The sequence below is a fragment of the Clarias gariepinus genome, chromosome 18 (genome assembly GCF_024256425.1).
Source record: "Clarias gariepinus isolate MV-2021 ecotype Netherlands chromosome 18, CGAR_prim_01v2, whole genome shotgun sequence".
In the NCBI taxonomy this organism is placed as follows: Eukaryota; Metazoa; Chordata; class Actinopteri; order Siluriformes; family Clariidae; genus Clarias; species Clarias gariepinus.
This window is the reverse complement of record NC_071117.1, coordinates 18,827,193-18,844,565: the sequence shown is the minus strand read 5'-3', so window position 1 is coordinate 18,844,565 and position 17,373 is coordinate 18,827,193. Positions and strand designations below refer to the sequence as shown.

General features: G+C 39.2%; 1 protein-coding gene across 2 annotated transcripts in view; it reads right to left on the bottom strand.

Annotated features, from left to right (window-relative positions):
- LOC128506423 (rho GTPase-activating protein 6) overlaps positions 1 to 17,373 on the bottom strand; it is a 132,193-nt gene that overhangs the window by 65,586 nt on the left and 49,234 nt on the right. The window contains exon 1 of one of the 2 annotated variants that reach the window (XM_053476848.1): positions 2,837 to 3,309. The exons of the other annotated variant lie outside the window; for it this stretch is intronic. Within the exon in view, the coding sequence (XP_053332823.1) occupies positions 2,837 to 2,878 (42 nt within the window). The 5' untranslated portion in view covers positions 2,879 to 3,309. Of the gene's footprint in view, positions 1 to 2,836; positions 3,310 to 17,373 lie in introns of those variants that run through there. 2 annotated transcript variants of the gene reach the window in all.

Genomic DNA, 17,373 nt, shown 5'->3' with positions numbered 1-17,373 from the left:
CACTTTTAATTGTCCGTTCAAAAACAAATGTGCAATATCAAACACCAAAACAAGTTTTAAACGAGATATATGTAAAAATCTCAGGTCTACTTGTTTAATGATAGAATTATGGTTAAACATTGAGTGTACAGTACTGTATGTTGTCATAATTATTGTTGTCAATAAAAAATAACAAAAAACAATTACTATATATATATATATATATATATATATATATATATATATATATATATATATATAAAACGGATCATGTACACTCTGTCAATATTGGGTCTTTAAATGTATTCTGTGTGTACTTCTCCAGATGTGCACGACAGACATCCAGTAATTATTATTCAAGACTTCCTAAGCATTTTCACTGGTGTTACAGTTGACACAAGATTCACTTTGGGTTCAGTGAATATCTATTGTCCTCACTGACCATAAAGCAAACATGCGAACATATATAGGTTTTACATGATGTTAAGTGAGAAGCATGAAGTAATTTCAACCATCATTCAGGTCCTTAACACTAGATCTGCTAGATCTGTCTCTCTGACTATATACTTTAAGTATTTCCTCTGTAGATGATATCAAATTGCCATATCCTGTAAACATTTGACATCTCACACTTAGCAATGTGGACCAACAGCAAAGGCGTGTCTACAGTGACAGTCAGACAATATTTAAAAACAAAAACAAAGCTACTGTACATGATTCGCTCATACCAGCGCCACACCTATGAACATACCACTACCTTATCAGGGACAGTAATAGCTTTCTCTAGAATCTGTATCGTGAAGCTGATGGAACAAAAATAAGATTCCATGTTGAGACACATTTTACAAAAACAGACACAGATCTGGCAAAACTGGGGCGTGTGCGCTGATAGAATCGGAATGATTTTATTCACTACAAGTAGTGGGAATTTCACAATACGAGCATGAGGAGCATCACAAGAACCAAGAATCTTAATATCCAAACACTTGAAAAGCAATAAGTCAGTGGGTTTTAAGTAGTTACTAAATCTCAGGCTGTGCCAAAATTATCCATACATCGAGGAGATACACGCTCTACCAGTCAAAAGTTGGGACACGTCTTAGAATCTCATGGTCTTTCCTGATTTTTGTGTCTTTCTACATTGTACAACACTGCTGAAGGCTCCAACATATGCAATAATCCCCTCTGAAAAGTTGATATTGAGATGTGTCTGCTATTTATGCTCTGGAAAACATTCATAACAGCTCTAATCTAAGGTTATTGATAAATTGGTAAATGAACTTCTCCTCTGCAGCAGAGGTAAGTTTCGGTCTTGCTTTCCTGGGAAGGTCTTCATGAGAGCCAGTTTCATCAGGTACTTGATGGGTTTTGCAAATCACTTGACGATTCTGTTCTTGCAAGAACTACTCCAGAACAGCTGACCTTCGTGTCTTGAAATAACAACTGAGTGTTGTTTTTGAGGTTGTTAAAAATGACCTAATGCCATATGTGTTATTTCATAGTTTTGAAATCTGCAGTATTGTTCCAGAATGTAGAAAACAAATCAGTGTCCAAACTTTTAACTGGTAGTGTATATTACACCAGAAGAGTTCACTGCAAGAGGGAAAGATGACTGTGTGTTTTTCCATCCATCCATTTATCCATCCATCCATCTAGGCAACTCTATAGTCCAATGAGGGACCATGGACGCCATTGCTAATTACCATTGTATTTATCCGTATTCAAATGCACATTCACACACTACGGGAAAAAACTACGGGCCAATTAGCCCAATCTGCATGTCTTTGGAATGTGGGAGGAAACCGGAATATCCGGGGGAAACCCTCCAGACACGGGAAAAACATGCAAACTCCATGCATACACACCCCGAGTTGGGAATCGAACCCGGAACCTGGAGATGTGAAACAACTACTAAGCCTCTGGCCCACTATTTTTCCATTTACAGCATATATAATAATTTAGAGGAGCCTTTGTATTAAAAAATGATTTTTCCTAATAATAATAATAATAATAATAATAATAATAATAATGTTAGTTCCCCCTGTGAATTAAGACGTTTGGGATTTCCTGCAGATGATATCACATAATGTGATAACATGTGTGTAACTTAAACTTCTTTTTCTAGCAAACACAGATAAAGATATATTTTTTGTAAATTCAAAGTTTATTTACACACACACACACACTTATCCACACACTTTGCCAGTTCGCCTAATTTGCATGTCTTTGGAGGAAACCCACCAAGCACGTACAACAAGAACATGCAAACTCCATGCACACACCTGGACCCTGGAGGTGTTAGAGTATATATATATATATATATATATATATATATATATATATTTTTTTTTTTTTTTTTTTTTAATCATAATCATAAAAATAATCATATAAATAAATAGTAAAAAAAAAAAAAAACTATATTATATTATATACTTGTGTGTGGAGACTTTTGGGATCTCCTGCAGCACAGATGATATTTAAAACACTTTTAAAACTATTTTGACTTGTGTAAATCCTCTCCACCAGCTGTGCTAACTTCACCCCAGTGTATTTCCTCTCTGACTGAGTGTTGAGTTTGTTCTGGTGCCGCACCGCAGCCCCTCTCACTCCGCCGCCTTCACGGATCTCTACACACAGGATCGATGTGAAAGTATCCAGCGATGGATTTGCATTTATTTTTGCTTATTTAGGCAAGTTAAATAAAAATAATAAATAATAAAAAAAAGAACCATAAGAAAGAGAAAACAGAAGCGCTTTTGTTTAAGGCTGTACAGCTGTGTTTAACTGGACGGGAACAGAGAGAGTGAGACACAGAGTGAGAGAGAGACAGAGAGAGAGAGAGAGAGTGAATACTCACGAGATACGAGATGCGCCTGTCGACGAAAACCGAGTCCCCCATGTCTACAAATCCACATAGAAGACGAAACAAAAAGAAAAAGGAGAAAAAAAACTACAAAAACAAATATAGATTTATATTCGTCTATCAATCAATCAGTTGGGTGAAACTCCGCTTGGTTGCGATTTCTGGCATCAGTGAGGATTAAACGCGCTCAGGTGCGGCAGACGCGCGTCAGGGAACCGACAGCGAGCGGAACCGGGGAGGCTGCAGCCGCTCATCCATGGTACCGGTCAGACCGCAAAATAATAATAACAAATAATAATAATAAAAAAAAATAATAATAATAATGAAAAAGAAACAAAAATAAAAAATAATTTATATTCGATTTTTTTTTTTTTTTAAGAAGAAGAATCAGAGATCTCCCTGTGTAGGCGGACTCGTCCTGAGTCCTGAGTCTTGAGTCGTGGTGCTCTGCACTCCGGCGATGCTGAGCTGAAGTTACTCAGCGCAGAGGAAGCACGAGAGGCGGAGCTCATCACGCACGCACGCGCGCGCGCGCGCGCACACACACACACACATGAAGAACACACACGCGCTCATCCAACCTGCTGACGAGCTTATTTCGTTTCGTGCATACAGAACTCGTTCTAAATCTAAACTCTCAAGCTTTCATAAGAGTCTGGTGGTTCATGTGATTTCTTCCAAACGCAAGCAATGACTCAAACCTGACTCAGAGTACTGTTGTTGTTGTTGTTGCCCAGCACCCCCAGCTAAGGGGGTTAGGGGTTTGAATCAGTTGAGTCCCGATCCGCCTCATCCAGAGCGACTTCTTTAACACGTTTCATCTCATTATACTGTACGACTTAATGGCGCAGAGGGTTTTGAACCCAAAACTGTACAGTAGAACAATGCCGTAACGACTGAGGTTGTTCATTAGTTTAGTTCGCTTTTACTTCACTTAATTAGTGAGCGACCTTGCATGTGCGACTCTATGCATGCATGCTTGGGTTTCCTTTCCTCCAGGCGAGAACATCCTCCACATTCTCCTACCAAAGACATGCACAGGGGAGGTAATGGCCCTTAACCCTGTCTGCTCCAATGGCGTTGTACAACGTCTGACCCTGCGCTCTAACCCTAACCTACTAGCAAAGAAAAAAAGGCTCAACCTAATTAAGTAACCTAATTGTAGGCTGATTGGTAGTTTCAGCACACCCTGAGAGCATGATTTCGTGCGTGAAAACCTGACTCGTGCTGTTGCCCGGCACCTCCAGAGTCAGGGGTTAGAATCTCAACTCTGGTCTGTGTGTAGGACTCCCTCCACACTCTTCAGTTAAACTCTTCAACTCGGAGCACTAAAGAGTAGTTCGGAAGGTTGGTAGTTCGAACCCCTCCACCTGGTTGCCGCTTGATCAAGGCCCTTAAGCCTGTCTGCTCCGGGGGGGGGTCCATAAAATGTTTGACCCGGAACTCTGACCCCAGCCGACTAACAAAGCAAAATATGCAAAAAAAAAAAACCTGACTTATGCTGTTGCCTGGAAGCTTTAAGATTAGAAGTTTAAATCTCAACTCCTAAATCTTCTCCCCCATAGAGTACATGCCTTTCCTTCAGGCAGGAACTTCCTCAACACTTTCCCTTCAAAGACATGCATTGTAGGCTGATTGGCATTTCATGATTACCCAGTAGCATGATTTCATGAATGAAAACCTGACTCATGCTGTTGCCTAGCACTTCCATGGTTAAGGGTTTGAATCTTAACTTCATGGTGTTTGCACACTCCCATGCATGTATGGCTGGGTTTCCTTTCCTTTAGGCGGGAACTTCCTCCACACTCTCCCTCCTAAGACATGCATTGTAGACTGATTGGCACTTCCAGATTACCCAGAGAGCATGACTTCATGTGTGAGCAGGTCAGCACCCCATCCAGTGTTTTGTGCCCCGAGTTCACTGGGATAACCTCCTGGCGCTCCCTGCGACCCTACGCAGGATAAGCAGGATGGAAAAAAAATAATGGATGTATGATTGTAGGCCGTATGTGTGTGTGTGTGTGCGCGCACAGCCGCAATCTATCTAACCGTCACTGGAAACGGACCACCCTCATTAAAGAACATGTTGATGGCCAACATTCCTAAATTTTGGTGCTATTTTGTTGATTTGTGCTATTTTGAGACCCAACATGTACAGCCGTTTTCTTAGGAGGAAAAAGTAAACAAACAATCTTCAATGAAAAAAGATAACAGTTTCAGGATTTGGGATAGCTCCTTAAAACTGGAAATCCTTTGTAGATGTGGATTAAAGCTCTGCCGCATCACTGTCTTTATCAAAACATGGAATTATTTTATTTTCCAAATCGTCCTTACGTTTAAGCTACAAAGAGCAGAAAACACACGGGTGCATCCATGCTCACCATGTGTAAGCGACGAGCAAGTCGAGTTACCCATGATCGAATGATGTACTCTACTATACATTTTAATTCTCAAACCAGCTATATGGTCAGTGTTACAGAATTAACAAGTATATTATACACCGATCAGCCATGCAGGTACCTTTACAATGCAAACCATTAAGCCTGGTGTTGTGTAGGTTCCCCTTGTGCCATCTGGGCAGCTCTGGAACCACGGGCCATGACTCCATTAGCTCTCTGGAGGCGTGGACTTGTTTGTCCGGTTTATTACAAGGATGCTCAAATCAGATTTATATAAAATCTGTATTTTGTTTCATCTAAAGCAAATACTTAAATGCTCATTGTAATGCATTTAAAATGAAAAATGCTTCCTATGTTAACTGTTTGTTGTCGGCCCATGTTAGTGCCTACACTAGTTCGCAAAGTGTTTTTCTCTTTTTCATAGAGCTTTTTATAGAACACAAGGTAGAGGGTAAGGGAGAAAGTGAAGTGTGTGTGTGTGTGTGTGAGTAAGAAGGGGGGAGGAAATGTACTAATTTCCCCTCTAACTTCCGTGACTCAACAACCCCTGAAACATTCTCTCGAAAGACAAAAATGCCTCATTGTATGCTGGAGACATTTTTATTATTAGAAAAAAATCCAATTTGGATAAAAACCTGAGATTTTTATAAAACAACAACAACACTTTCGCCAACATTCAAACTGAAAGAACTTGAGAAATCCATAAAAGTCTGTTTAAATTGAATGAATGATTTGTTGATATAATAGTGTAAAATAAGGCTGCACGATTTGTTAAAGAAAAGAGAAAAAAAGGATTATTTCAACACATATTGCGATTGTGATTTCAACAGCAATATTTAACTATTAAATGTACCATTTTGTATTCAAACCATATTGATCTGGGCTAATAGCAAAATTCCGGAAATTATAAAAGTAAAAAAAAAAATTGATAAACTCTACATAAATTCCAGATTATGTGTATTTATCCTGTAATACAAGTTTAACGTTTTATGATTAAATAATTGCACTGGTCTGTATCGTGATTTAGATTTTTATGCAATTAATTGTGCAGCACTAGTGTAAAATCAAAAGTGGTGTTTCATTTATATCCTTTCCCTTTCTCATCCATAGCAGGTAACTCCACTCCTGATTGTATTTTACGAAATTAGGGACTTTATGAATTTTTGGACTTGCCTTATACTTATTTAAGGCGGCATAGTGGCTTAGTGGTTAGCACTGTCGCCTCGCACCTCCAGTGTCCAGGTTCGATTCCCGCCTCAGGTCTGTGTGCATGGAGTTTGCATGTTCTTCCCCATGCTTGGTGGGTTTCCTCCGGGTACTCCAGTTTCCCGCCCAGTCCAAAGACAATGCGGATTAGACTAACTAGCGTTCCCGAAGTACCTATGAATGAGGGTGTGTATGCCCCACTATGGATTGTCCAGGGTGTACCCCGCCTTGTGCCGATTTTTCTGTTTCAATTTAAACTGAAAGGTGTGTTTCTTTTTTTTTTTCTCTCTCTCAATATTCCCACCCTTAACAATTATTTCTAAAATAAAAATATTTTATTCCCCCCCTCCTTGTTATACTATTGAGACATCATTTTGCATGTGTAATTACGCTGGCATCTGCAGTCGCCCAGTGAGTGGCTCACTGTTGAAGAAGCTCTCTTCTGAAGCACTCCTCTGTTTGTGCAACTCGGCTGGAGGGTTTAGCAATCTGGACAGCGTTACCGGCGGACACAAGGCTTCTAATAAAACCCTCCTTGGAGTTCACAGAGTTTCCAGATTCATACGTGTGTAAGTTAATACAAAACATTTGCTTAGCTTTAGTGGGGTTTATGTTGTTACAAATCCGGGCCAGGTTCAAGTAAAACAATATTAATAGAGTGATTAATAAAAATTACGCGATATACAGCATACATATTTTAGCTGCACATAAAGAACTGAGACTTCTCTGAATATGGAAAATATCCAGCAGTTATAGTATAGGTATGGTAGGCCTGGGCAAACCTTGACCACAAAGGCGTTACGAGATGTTTCCCAATCCTGCTGTCACTGATAATAAAAACAAAACATTGTGGTGTACAACTGGGGCGTTACCCATGCACACGAATTTGTTCAAGTTCCTTTTGCGAGACCATGTGTAAGATGATGCTCACACCAATTAATTGTAATTATAATTATTATACAACTAAGCAAAGAAAAATCAGCTTCTGAGCAGATACCATTTTCTATTCCTCTGTTGTGCAAATTCGAATTTCACTGATGTCTAAGGCAGGGATTTGGTTAGTAGGGGCTGGTCCTGTACGAGTGTGTCAGGAGGAGGCCGCTGTCTCCTAAAATGGAGCTCAGGCGGCTGAGCCGAGTGACCGTATCTGACACCAACCCCTCAGCTCCTGGCTTGTGTATATACAGTTGGGAAAGAACTTTTCCAAAGCGCCAGATGTGCCGCATCACAGCACGGCCACTTATCTCGGGCGTACGAACAAGGCCGCTTACCAGCAATGATGGAGAATACGGGCCATAAATTACGAACGAGGAGGAGAAGTGGTGCAAATGTTTGGGAAGAGCTGGAATGTTACAGGTTTCACAGAGGAGTTTTGGAAACATTTATTTAGTGATGTTGCTCTTGCCCCATCTCCTTGGTATTGGAACGTTCAACTACAAGGATTGTTGAGGACAAAACAGAATACAGTTATGAGGCTAAAATAAGGTTTTATTTCTCTATATAATCCCCTGCTACACTGATGCACTCATCCCAGAGCTACACTAGTGCTTGGATACCATCAAGGTAAAAAGCTTTCTCAGTACGCCAGAGCCATGATCAGACTGCCTGCTTCAACACTGGCCTCCCAAGAGTTTCTTAAATGGCACAATGTAGAAATGGCTTTGTGAATGACCGTACGGGTGATGTGGCAATTAATTTTACTAAATTTAGGAATTTATTTTTAAAAAGCAATAAAAGGAGAAATTTTCTATTTCAATTATGGTAGCATTTAACTAGAAATAAGCTTAATAATCATCGATTTGGCTACACTCAAGAATATTTCATTTGCTAAGATTTTTTTTTAGTATGGTTTTGACAAAGCAGCTGGTGCCCTATTAACATTTGAAATGAATTCGATATCTAGTGGTTAAAAATTCCCCAAATCAAGTGTGACATACTTTCAAAAATGTAATCAGGTCTCAGCCTCAGATGGATAAGTTTCGACAAGATATGCAAAACATCCGTTACTCGACTAACAAAAGTCTAAGTCTTTAATAGTTCTTCCATAATGCTATTTAAAATCGGTGATGGAACAAGATATAACAAGATGTTTTCTGACAGGTCAGGAGAAAAGTCTGTTTTCATTGGCAAAGCCATCTTTCTGTGATTCATCTATGTTAACTGTGGAAATCGTCTAAACGTAGAAATGGCTTGGAGAGTGTTGACCTGGGAAGGACCACAAGGGTGATGTGGCAATAACTCCCAAGTTCCTGTAATGCGCAAGTGATGTTCGTGACTGATTGTGTGAACAGTTCCCATAGACAGATGAGTCTCTTCTGCAAGCTGATGACAAGTTATACGTTGATTTTTAAGGAACAGGCGTTCCACCGGCTCGATGTTCATGGGAACGACTGGAATAAGCTCCCGGCCGGGATTCATGGACATCCGGCCTTCTTTAAAACGTTTGCGTTGTTCAGATGTTTTACTGTGGATAAATAAGAGTCTCATCAACGTATTCTGACAGATATCTTCTCACTCACTCAACAGGTGATTTTGGGAACGCCAATCAGCCTAACCTACATGTCTTTGAACTGTGGGTGGAAACCGGAGTACCCGGAGAAAACCCACCAAGCACGGGGAGAACATGCAAACTCCATGCACACAGAGCTGGGAATCGAGCCTGGCCGGGAATCGAACAGGGACCCTGGAGGTACAAGGCGACAGTGCTAACCACTACACCACCGTGCCGCCTAGATATCTTCTGTAAATGTCAATCAGTTTTACGCCTTTATTCATGAGAAATTGCATCACAAGTCCTGGTTTAATTCCATTGTAGTGAATAATTTTTAGTTACTTCATGGTACATAATAATAATAATACCTAGTTACTGTGTGGTTTCTTACTCATTAATTCATTCTCTATACCACTTATCCTGTACAGGATCACAGGAAGCCTGGAGCCTATCCCAGGGGAATTAAGGCACTAGGTGAGGTTCTCCCTGGACATATTTTGTTATACTGTAGTATTCACTTTTAAAAAAAAAAAATTATTAAGAGTGTTATCACAACGTCACTGGCACTATATTATAGTGCTCAATCATGCTGCTGTACTGAACATCAGGATGGCTGTGGTTACCTGTAACTACCTACAGATGGATCAGAGCAGTGCTGATACTCAGTACAACAGCACACTTGCCTTAAACAAAACCTCTAATTTGCATTACAGCTATGATAATAAAAAGGAGTTTTAATCCACCTTTAGTCGGATTCAAAACTCTTGACATCACTTTAACTGTCACTCTCTCGTGCTTGGGTTATGTGGTGTGTATTGTAAATGTTAGCGCCCTATTGGCTGATTTGTTGTGGGTGGCTATAGAAACTTGTGTCTTTCATCTAAATCCCACTTGTAAATTACTTAATTCCATTCTTTTTTCCATCAAGGGACTGACTTTCCTTTTTTCATTGAGCTAAGCGTTTCCTGCGATACCACAGCCATGGCCAAACCATGAATAATAAAACTCCAGCCAAAACAGATTGAGACAAAACCAAAAAATCAAGCCATGCCCAAATACTGTTTAACTTTTTTTTTTTTTTTTTTACTCCATCTGCTTTCCCTCTCCTTTAAACGTGGAGGTGCTTCAGGAACTAGTACGATTAAAGGAAACAAAGACGGATTTGGGGGATGAGAGAAGCAAGAGAAAAGCACTCTAAGGCAGTGCAGTAGGAGCACAGAATAGCTAAAGGCTGATCTCAGCGCTGGGGAATGTGCTCGGCCGTTTCTTGTTGGGTAAAAGGGGAAAAACGCGTTTTATTGCACAGGCCTGAACCTGACATCCTTGAGGCTGAGGCGATCAGACTGTTCTCCTTGGCACAGCGGGAGACCCAGAAGAGTCAAGAAGTGTCCGTCATCAAATGTTTGTAAACAGAGACGGGACAACTACGATTGTGTATCCGAACAGCTGAAGGCAAAAGAATTCACATTAATACATTAGTATACCCTGAGTTTTGGTTCTCTAAATGAGAGCAGCATTTTTTTAAGAAAAACTTATTCAAATAAAAAGCGAATGCAATTATGGTCCTTCTTGGATATTTAATGTTTTATTCACTACATTATATTTTTTCATGACTATAGAAATATAAATGTCCAGAGTACAGAACATGTCCACCACAAAAAAAATTATATCTTAGCAATCAGAAATACTGTATACATCTTGAATATACAGCGGTACCTCGGCATGCAAATTTAAATCCGTTCCAGTATTCTTCTGAATAAGTTCTTAAGAAGAAATTTCGTATTGCGAAACGCATTTTCCCATAGGAAATAATGTACATGCAGATAATCCGTTCCCGCTACACAAAAATATTTCCAATATGTTCAATTTTCAACACTATAAACATATTTTTTGCATTTAAAACCAATTAAAACATTTAGAAAAAAAACATACAAATGAAGTAAAATATAAAATTAAACAGACAAACCTCACTGAACTTTAATTTACGATTCCTCATGGCACCAGATACTTTAAAAACAAACTGAAACATGCCATCAAAACATCCGTTACTCGACTAACAAAAGTCTATGACTTAAATAGTTCTTTCATAATGCTGTTTAAAATCGGTGTAGGAACAAGATATAACAAGATGTTTTCATTGGCAAAGCCATCTTTCTGTGATCCATCTTTGTTAAATGTGGAAATAGCTAGAAATTTGGGTTACATGATGACATACCCTAATCACAGTAATTACAATATAAGATTCCTCAAGGACTTAGTAGTTTATTTAGTCAGAAGCTGCTAATGGCAGAGGAGAACAGAATTTTTCAATCAATAATTTTGACCAGCTGCTTAATAGAGATCATTGCTAGTATTAATTAAAACCTTAAAAAAAAAAAAAAAGCTATTCTTAGTGCCCTGTTATGACTAAAGCTTCATACTAAATAGCAATTATTATATATTATATTTCACAGTTATAAAATTATAATAAAAATTTGGAATTATTTCCCTGCATCAAGCGAAGAAAACTGAAATTTAATTAAGAACTATCAAACACTTTTATAAACTTGGAAGAATAATGCTTAAAAGTCAAATTCAAATCATAAATCACGAATGATCACTGACGAAGTTGCACTGTGAAAAAAAATCCCAGCAGAAATCACATCTGCTTGCCCTATCACCCAGAGATCGTGAGTTCGATTCCCGGGTGATGCTGTAAACTCTCGCAGCCGGAGGTCTAGAGAGAGCTGATTGGCCGAGCTCTCTCAGAGGGGAGAGATGAGAGGTACTTCTGGCTCCCACATTAATCACAGCTCTACAGCCAATCAGGGGCGTCTGTGAGCACACGTGTCTGTGAGTGTGTAACGCCTCCAACGGTGCGCGAGCAAGCAGTTCGAAAGGATGCGGACGGCTGGCGTCACATGGTTCGGAGGAAACACGTGATAGTCTCCGGCTCTCCCGACTGAGTGGTAGTAGTAGCCTAAATGTGGAAGCCCCCTAGTGATGGGGAGGAATTGGACACGACTAAATTGGTCTGTGATTAATAGTAAATGTGAGAGCATTTCCACATGCACAGTGTGATGAGCCATAAGAAAACCTCCCCTAATCACCAGCAAATCTTCCATTTGCTAGGGAGCATAAATATTGTACTTAAAAAATGGTCATGTGGTCTGATGAGTTCAGATTGACCTGTCTTCAGATGGATGTGAGTGCCAGTTTACTGGTCTAGGTTAAGCAACGTTATTTGGCAATAAAATTAAATCAGCTGACGATCTGAATGTAATGAATGATGAGGGTATCTCATCTATGCACCCCCCCGATTCACATGCAAACCAGGATTATGTGCTGGATAAATTAATTGCTACAATTGTTACCTCCCACAAAAGTTAGCCTTTGACCCTAATCCTAAACCTGAGTCATGCAAGTTATTTTCCATTTGCAAATGTCCCACCCAATAAGTATAGTAATCGCTTCAGATCCAACTGCCAAGCTCACAAAGGATTTAATGATGACTTAATGATGTCATCACACAGAGGTTTTAACCTGCTAAAACATATCATTCCTTGTTCTCTTTTTCCACGGGCACTGCCATGTTTCTTTCAGACTGACAGCTTTCTTCTCAGTAACAGTTCCTGGTATAACAGTTATTTTAAAACAAGTACAGGATTATGTGTAGGTGGCGTGGTGGCTTAGTGGTTAATACTGTCACCTTACACCTCCTGGGTCCGGGTTCGATTCCCACCTTGGGGTCTGTGTGAATGGAGTTTGCATGTTCTCCCCATGCATGTTATTCCGGTTTCCCTCCCCCAAATTGCCCATAGTGTGTGTATGTGTATATGCCTCGCAATGGATTGGTACCCCATGCAGGGCTTAGCCCGCTTCGTGCCCAAGTCTCCTGGCTTAGGCTCCAGGCCCCTGCGACCCTGTATACAGGATTAGCATACAGGAGTGAGAATTAAGTGTTGCTGTAGCACCAAGGTTATCTCCAACCAGCCCAACCCCTCTTCATTTCGGACCATTTGGTGTATATTGTAATCTTCAACATTCTTTATGGAAACTGATCCAATTTCCTTAAAAAAATGTCTCGGGCAAACAGAAATACTAACCACGAGGCAGGTAGCTGAGTAGGCTGCAGGTGCAGGTTAACATGCTTTATTTTAACCCGCAAACAAATCTAAAATACTAGGCAAAATCATTGTAAAAACACAGGCAAAAATTAGTGCGAAGAGGAAACGGAGAGTGAGGTAGGCAAGGTAGATCTAAAAGCAGGAAACAAAACGTGAACCAAAAACCAGATATCTAAATAGGATAGGAAGGCTTGCCATGTCAGGAGCGAAAGTACTGCTCTTGGAGTGTTCTGCACATATAGGGGACACCTTACACCTGAACGTTAAAGTGATATATGGGCTTTTCTTGAAGTCTCGCCACACAGCTGTAGGATGAGAATGGGAAAGTAATGGGAATGTAATGTTCAAAACCGGCACATATGGGTGTGATGGGGCAGGAATTTATAGTTGTCAAAACATTGTGGTGACCTTAAATTGCCAATGTTTTAAACATTGGGAAAACATTGGTATTAGTTTGTTTTTTTTTAAATTAGAATTACTTTGATGAAACAACACTGGAGTAACATTGGCTCCATAATGATCAATATACAGTGGGTTTATTTATATTCTTTGAACCTTTGAATCGTTTAAGCATAAAAAACATCTCATTTAAAACATGAACCATTAAGAAACAGGTGCAGATGCTGAAAGATGATCAGGTCGGTGATTAGTATACTGGTGATGCTGAATGCTAAGTGGTTGGAACAGACAAGAGATTAGAAGATTGTCTGATGAGGATCTTACATACAGTAAATAGCAAATTTTTCTTTAAATTGTATCTTTAGGCACTTCACAGACTGTCACAGTAAAACTTTTGTTCCCTTTTAAATTATCTACATAATCTAATTTAATTTAACATGAAGAAATAAGGGGTGGCTCAAGATCTTAATACATAAGGCATTTCACATTTTACCCTCTAGATTTTTCTTCATCGCACTGAATCCAGCCTTGTTTCTGTGCTCATTGAAGATGCATGTCCTCGATGGATTGGCACCCAGTCAAGGGTATACACCGTCTCCTGCCCGGGGAGGCCACACCCACTTTGGGTATAAACCCAAATACAGAAACAAATATGTCTTATGTACTCTTATAATAATAAGAGTACATACATATAAAAATCAAATGTTTTAGGTTAGGCTTTCTGTTAAGATTTAAAAACACTATTTCTTTTGGACAGATTATTGATATCCCCGCACTTCCCCATGCAGCTGTAATAATTATTATTGTGCAGGTCCACAAGTGTTTAAGGCATTATAGAGGACACTAAATGAGACCTTGATCAACACTGGTATGGTGCTTTTTGTGAAAAACCTATGTCGTGACTGGCCTGAAGCACAGATCATTTGTTACTCTGCCACCCACGATTCTATTTCTCTGGCTCTGCTCTGTTGCCATGGAATTAATATTTAACCACCGTCACTGATGAAGATTGAACATTTGGATCCTCCATAACTCACGAGAGGTCTGAAGAGGAATATCAGTCAGAAGTAATAAAACAACATGTGCCATGTGTTACACTGTACTAATTAGTATAACACATCTCTAATTAGTTCAAGCATATGTGCATGAAGATTTCTGCTATTTAGATTCAGCTGGTTTAGGTAATTAAGGGAATAAATATGTGGCATGAATTAAAAAATAAAAATAAAAAAAAAGCCCAAATCTCTAGTGAGCTGCAAACTTCTGTACATGATCTTCAGGAGATGTGACACACAAGTACAGCAGGTTTTAAAGAATAAAAGACTTCATACTGAATATATCCCTGCATAAAATAACTGATGTTTCTTATTGTCTTTATTTCGTCTTTATTTACCAAAGAATGTATTAAAAAAATAGAATCTCATTTAAGCATTGATTATACATTATATACATATACAGTACATATTAGTTGAAAAAGCAACAAGTCTTGAGCCACCCCTCATCTTTTCATATTAAATTAAAATAAGTAATGCAGCTTAAATGAAAGAAACAGAAATACATCTTGTACGGCAAAGAACCTAAAGATACAACATCTCTCATCTGCTTCACACTGCACACTGCATTCAGCATCACCATCCTGATCATCATCCGCACCCGTTTCTCACCCGTTCATGCCTTAAGTTAGATGAAGTTTATTTTAATGCTTAAAATAATTCAAACAAACAAAAGGTAGAGGGTAAAAAGGGGTTCAAGGGGCTGATTTGCCAAAAACTAGCACTGAAGAAGTTCTTCAGAAAGCCTGGAGAATGATTCCTCAGGACTACATTAAAAATACAAGAAAAACTGATTGTTTAGAATCAAAAGATGACGAAATGTGGACTGGCTCAAGACTTTTGCACAGTACTGTACAGTATATGCTTAAAGTCTATTTTTGCTTATATAAAGTAAAAAAAAAAAAAATACAAAAATTTGATCATCACATGAATTCCTTGTGTTCCTTCCTGCCAAGTGGCTGCCAAAAATTTCTGCCCGATGTAACCGGAGAGGTTTAGATGAAGAAAAAATTAAAGTTGGCAGTGTGCTTAGACTTTTGACATTTGAATTGATTACAAAAAAAAAGGTACAAACTCTAACCACAACCTAAACTTCATTTAAAGCATATTAAAGCATGGCATACTCAGGAGCTCCTATGAATTATTCGACAACCTACACCAAGGACACAACAGGACCAAAAGTATGTGGACCCCGGCATATCACATTCATCATTCGGTTCCGCTGTTTTCATCATTCATCATTATAATTCGCCTTCACTGAACCCAAGACTCCCAAATCTGATCCATAATCCAGGCAAACTGGGAACGCCAATTAGCCTAAGGTGCATGTCTTTGGACTCTGGAAGGAAACCGGAGTACCCGAAGGAAACCCACCAAGCACAAGGAAAACCTGAATGCACACAGACACCGAATCAAATGGGAATCGAACCCGGACCCTGAAGGTGCAAGCCGACCGTGCCAACCACTAAGCACGTATGGATGAAAATCTTCCAGGACACACGTGAGCTGCTGATATTTCTGACATATAATAAAGCTTTTTGAATCCCAGTGTTAAACCAAGTATTACATCACATCACAGTGCTGTCCCTTTAACATTAAAAACGGGTCACATACATTTAGCTGAGGACTGTTAAACACTTTATTATTTACTAGCGTAACAAACCAGGACCACGAACGAACAAGGCCAAGACAATGTTTTCCTTACAGTTCGAGGGGGAATTAAAAGGGCAGCGCTCAGGATGAGGAGGAGGAGAAGGAGTGTCTTGAACACAAACGGGACGTTTTACTGCGGTGCCAGACTCGCGCACACACACTGAGTGTTTACACTTGAGTGTTTAAAGTGTTCAGTGCCATGCCTTTTCTTTCTTTTGGTCAGGAATTAATACATGGCCAACTTCTCATACTTTTATCGCCTTTTCATATTATATAATAAAAGTAAAGGAATCTCAAATGCCTAAAGAAACATCCATTTATGACAGGATTTAATAATGTTTGCATTCCCTTGGTACTACCAGAAACCGTACACAAACACGCCAGCACATCACAGTGTGTATGTAATATCTGATTTAAAGATATTAAATAAATGTCCTGAAAACAGACAGCTGTGACAGATAAAGCCAGACATAAATCAATAAGAGAATAAAAGGTGGAGGAACTATTCACACCTGCTCATGTACCATGTACAAACACAAACACATGTACTGTACACGTGTTCATTTCTTTTTTCTTTTTGTCCCATCCTGGTCACTTCACACTCATGACAACGTGCTTTTTGTGCACACACAGACATATTGTAGCAGCACATAAAGCTCATGCAGACAGATCAAGGTCGAACATGAAACAATGTTTCAATGGTGTGTTAACTCATGAATGCAACTGTTACATTACTGTAGGATACACAATGAATTCCATGAGAAGGTTGAAAGGGAAATAACATAAGAGCTACTACTAATACTAATCCTTTAGAAAGAAATTTAGCAAATGTGTTAGGTCCATCATACAGTTTAATACAGTAAATATACTGTATATTTTGGTGTTAAGCATGTTATTGTACAGTACTTTGAATGCCATCCTTTATGTGTATTTCTTTGTATCTTTCGAACAAATGAATAACTCTAGTGAAAATACACCTCTTCCAAATGGTTGCAATGTTGCTTCATGGTTGCTTCAAGTGCCAATACATTTAAAAGAAAAAGCCTTTATCACATACACATTACAGCACATTAAAGCTCAGGGTTAAGGTCTTTGCTCAGAGGCCAAACTCGGTGGAGCTGGGGCTTGAACCACCAACATTCTGATTACTAATGCAGTGCCTGCAGTGGTGGTATCATCTACTGGATTCTCTTATTATAGTAAACCCCAAACAAGTGGTAGAGAT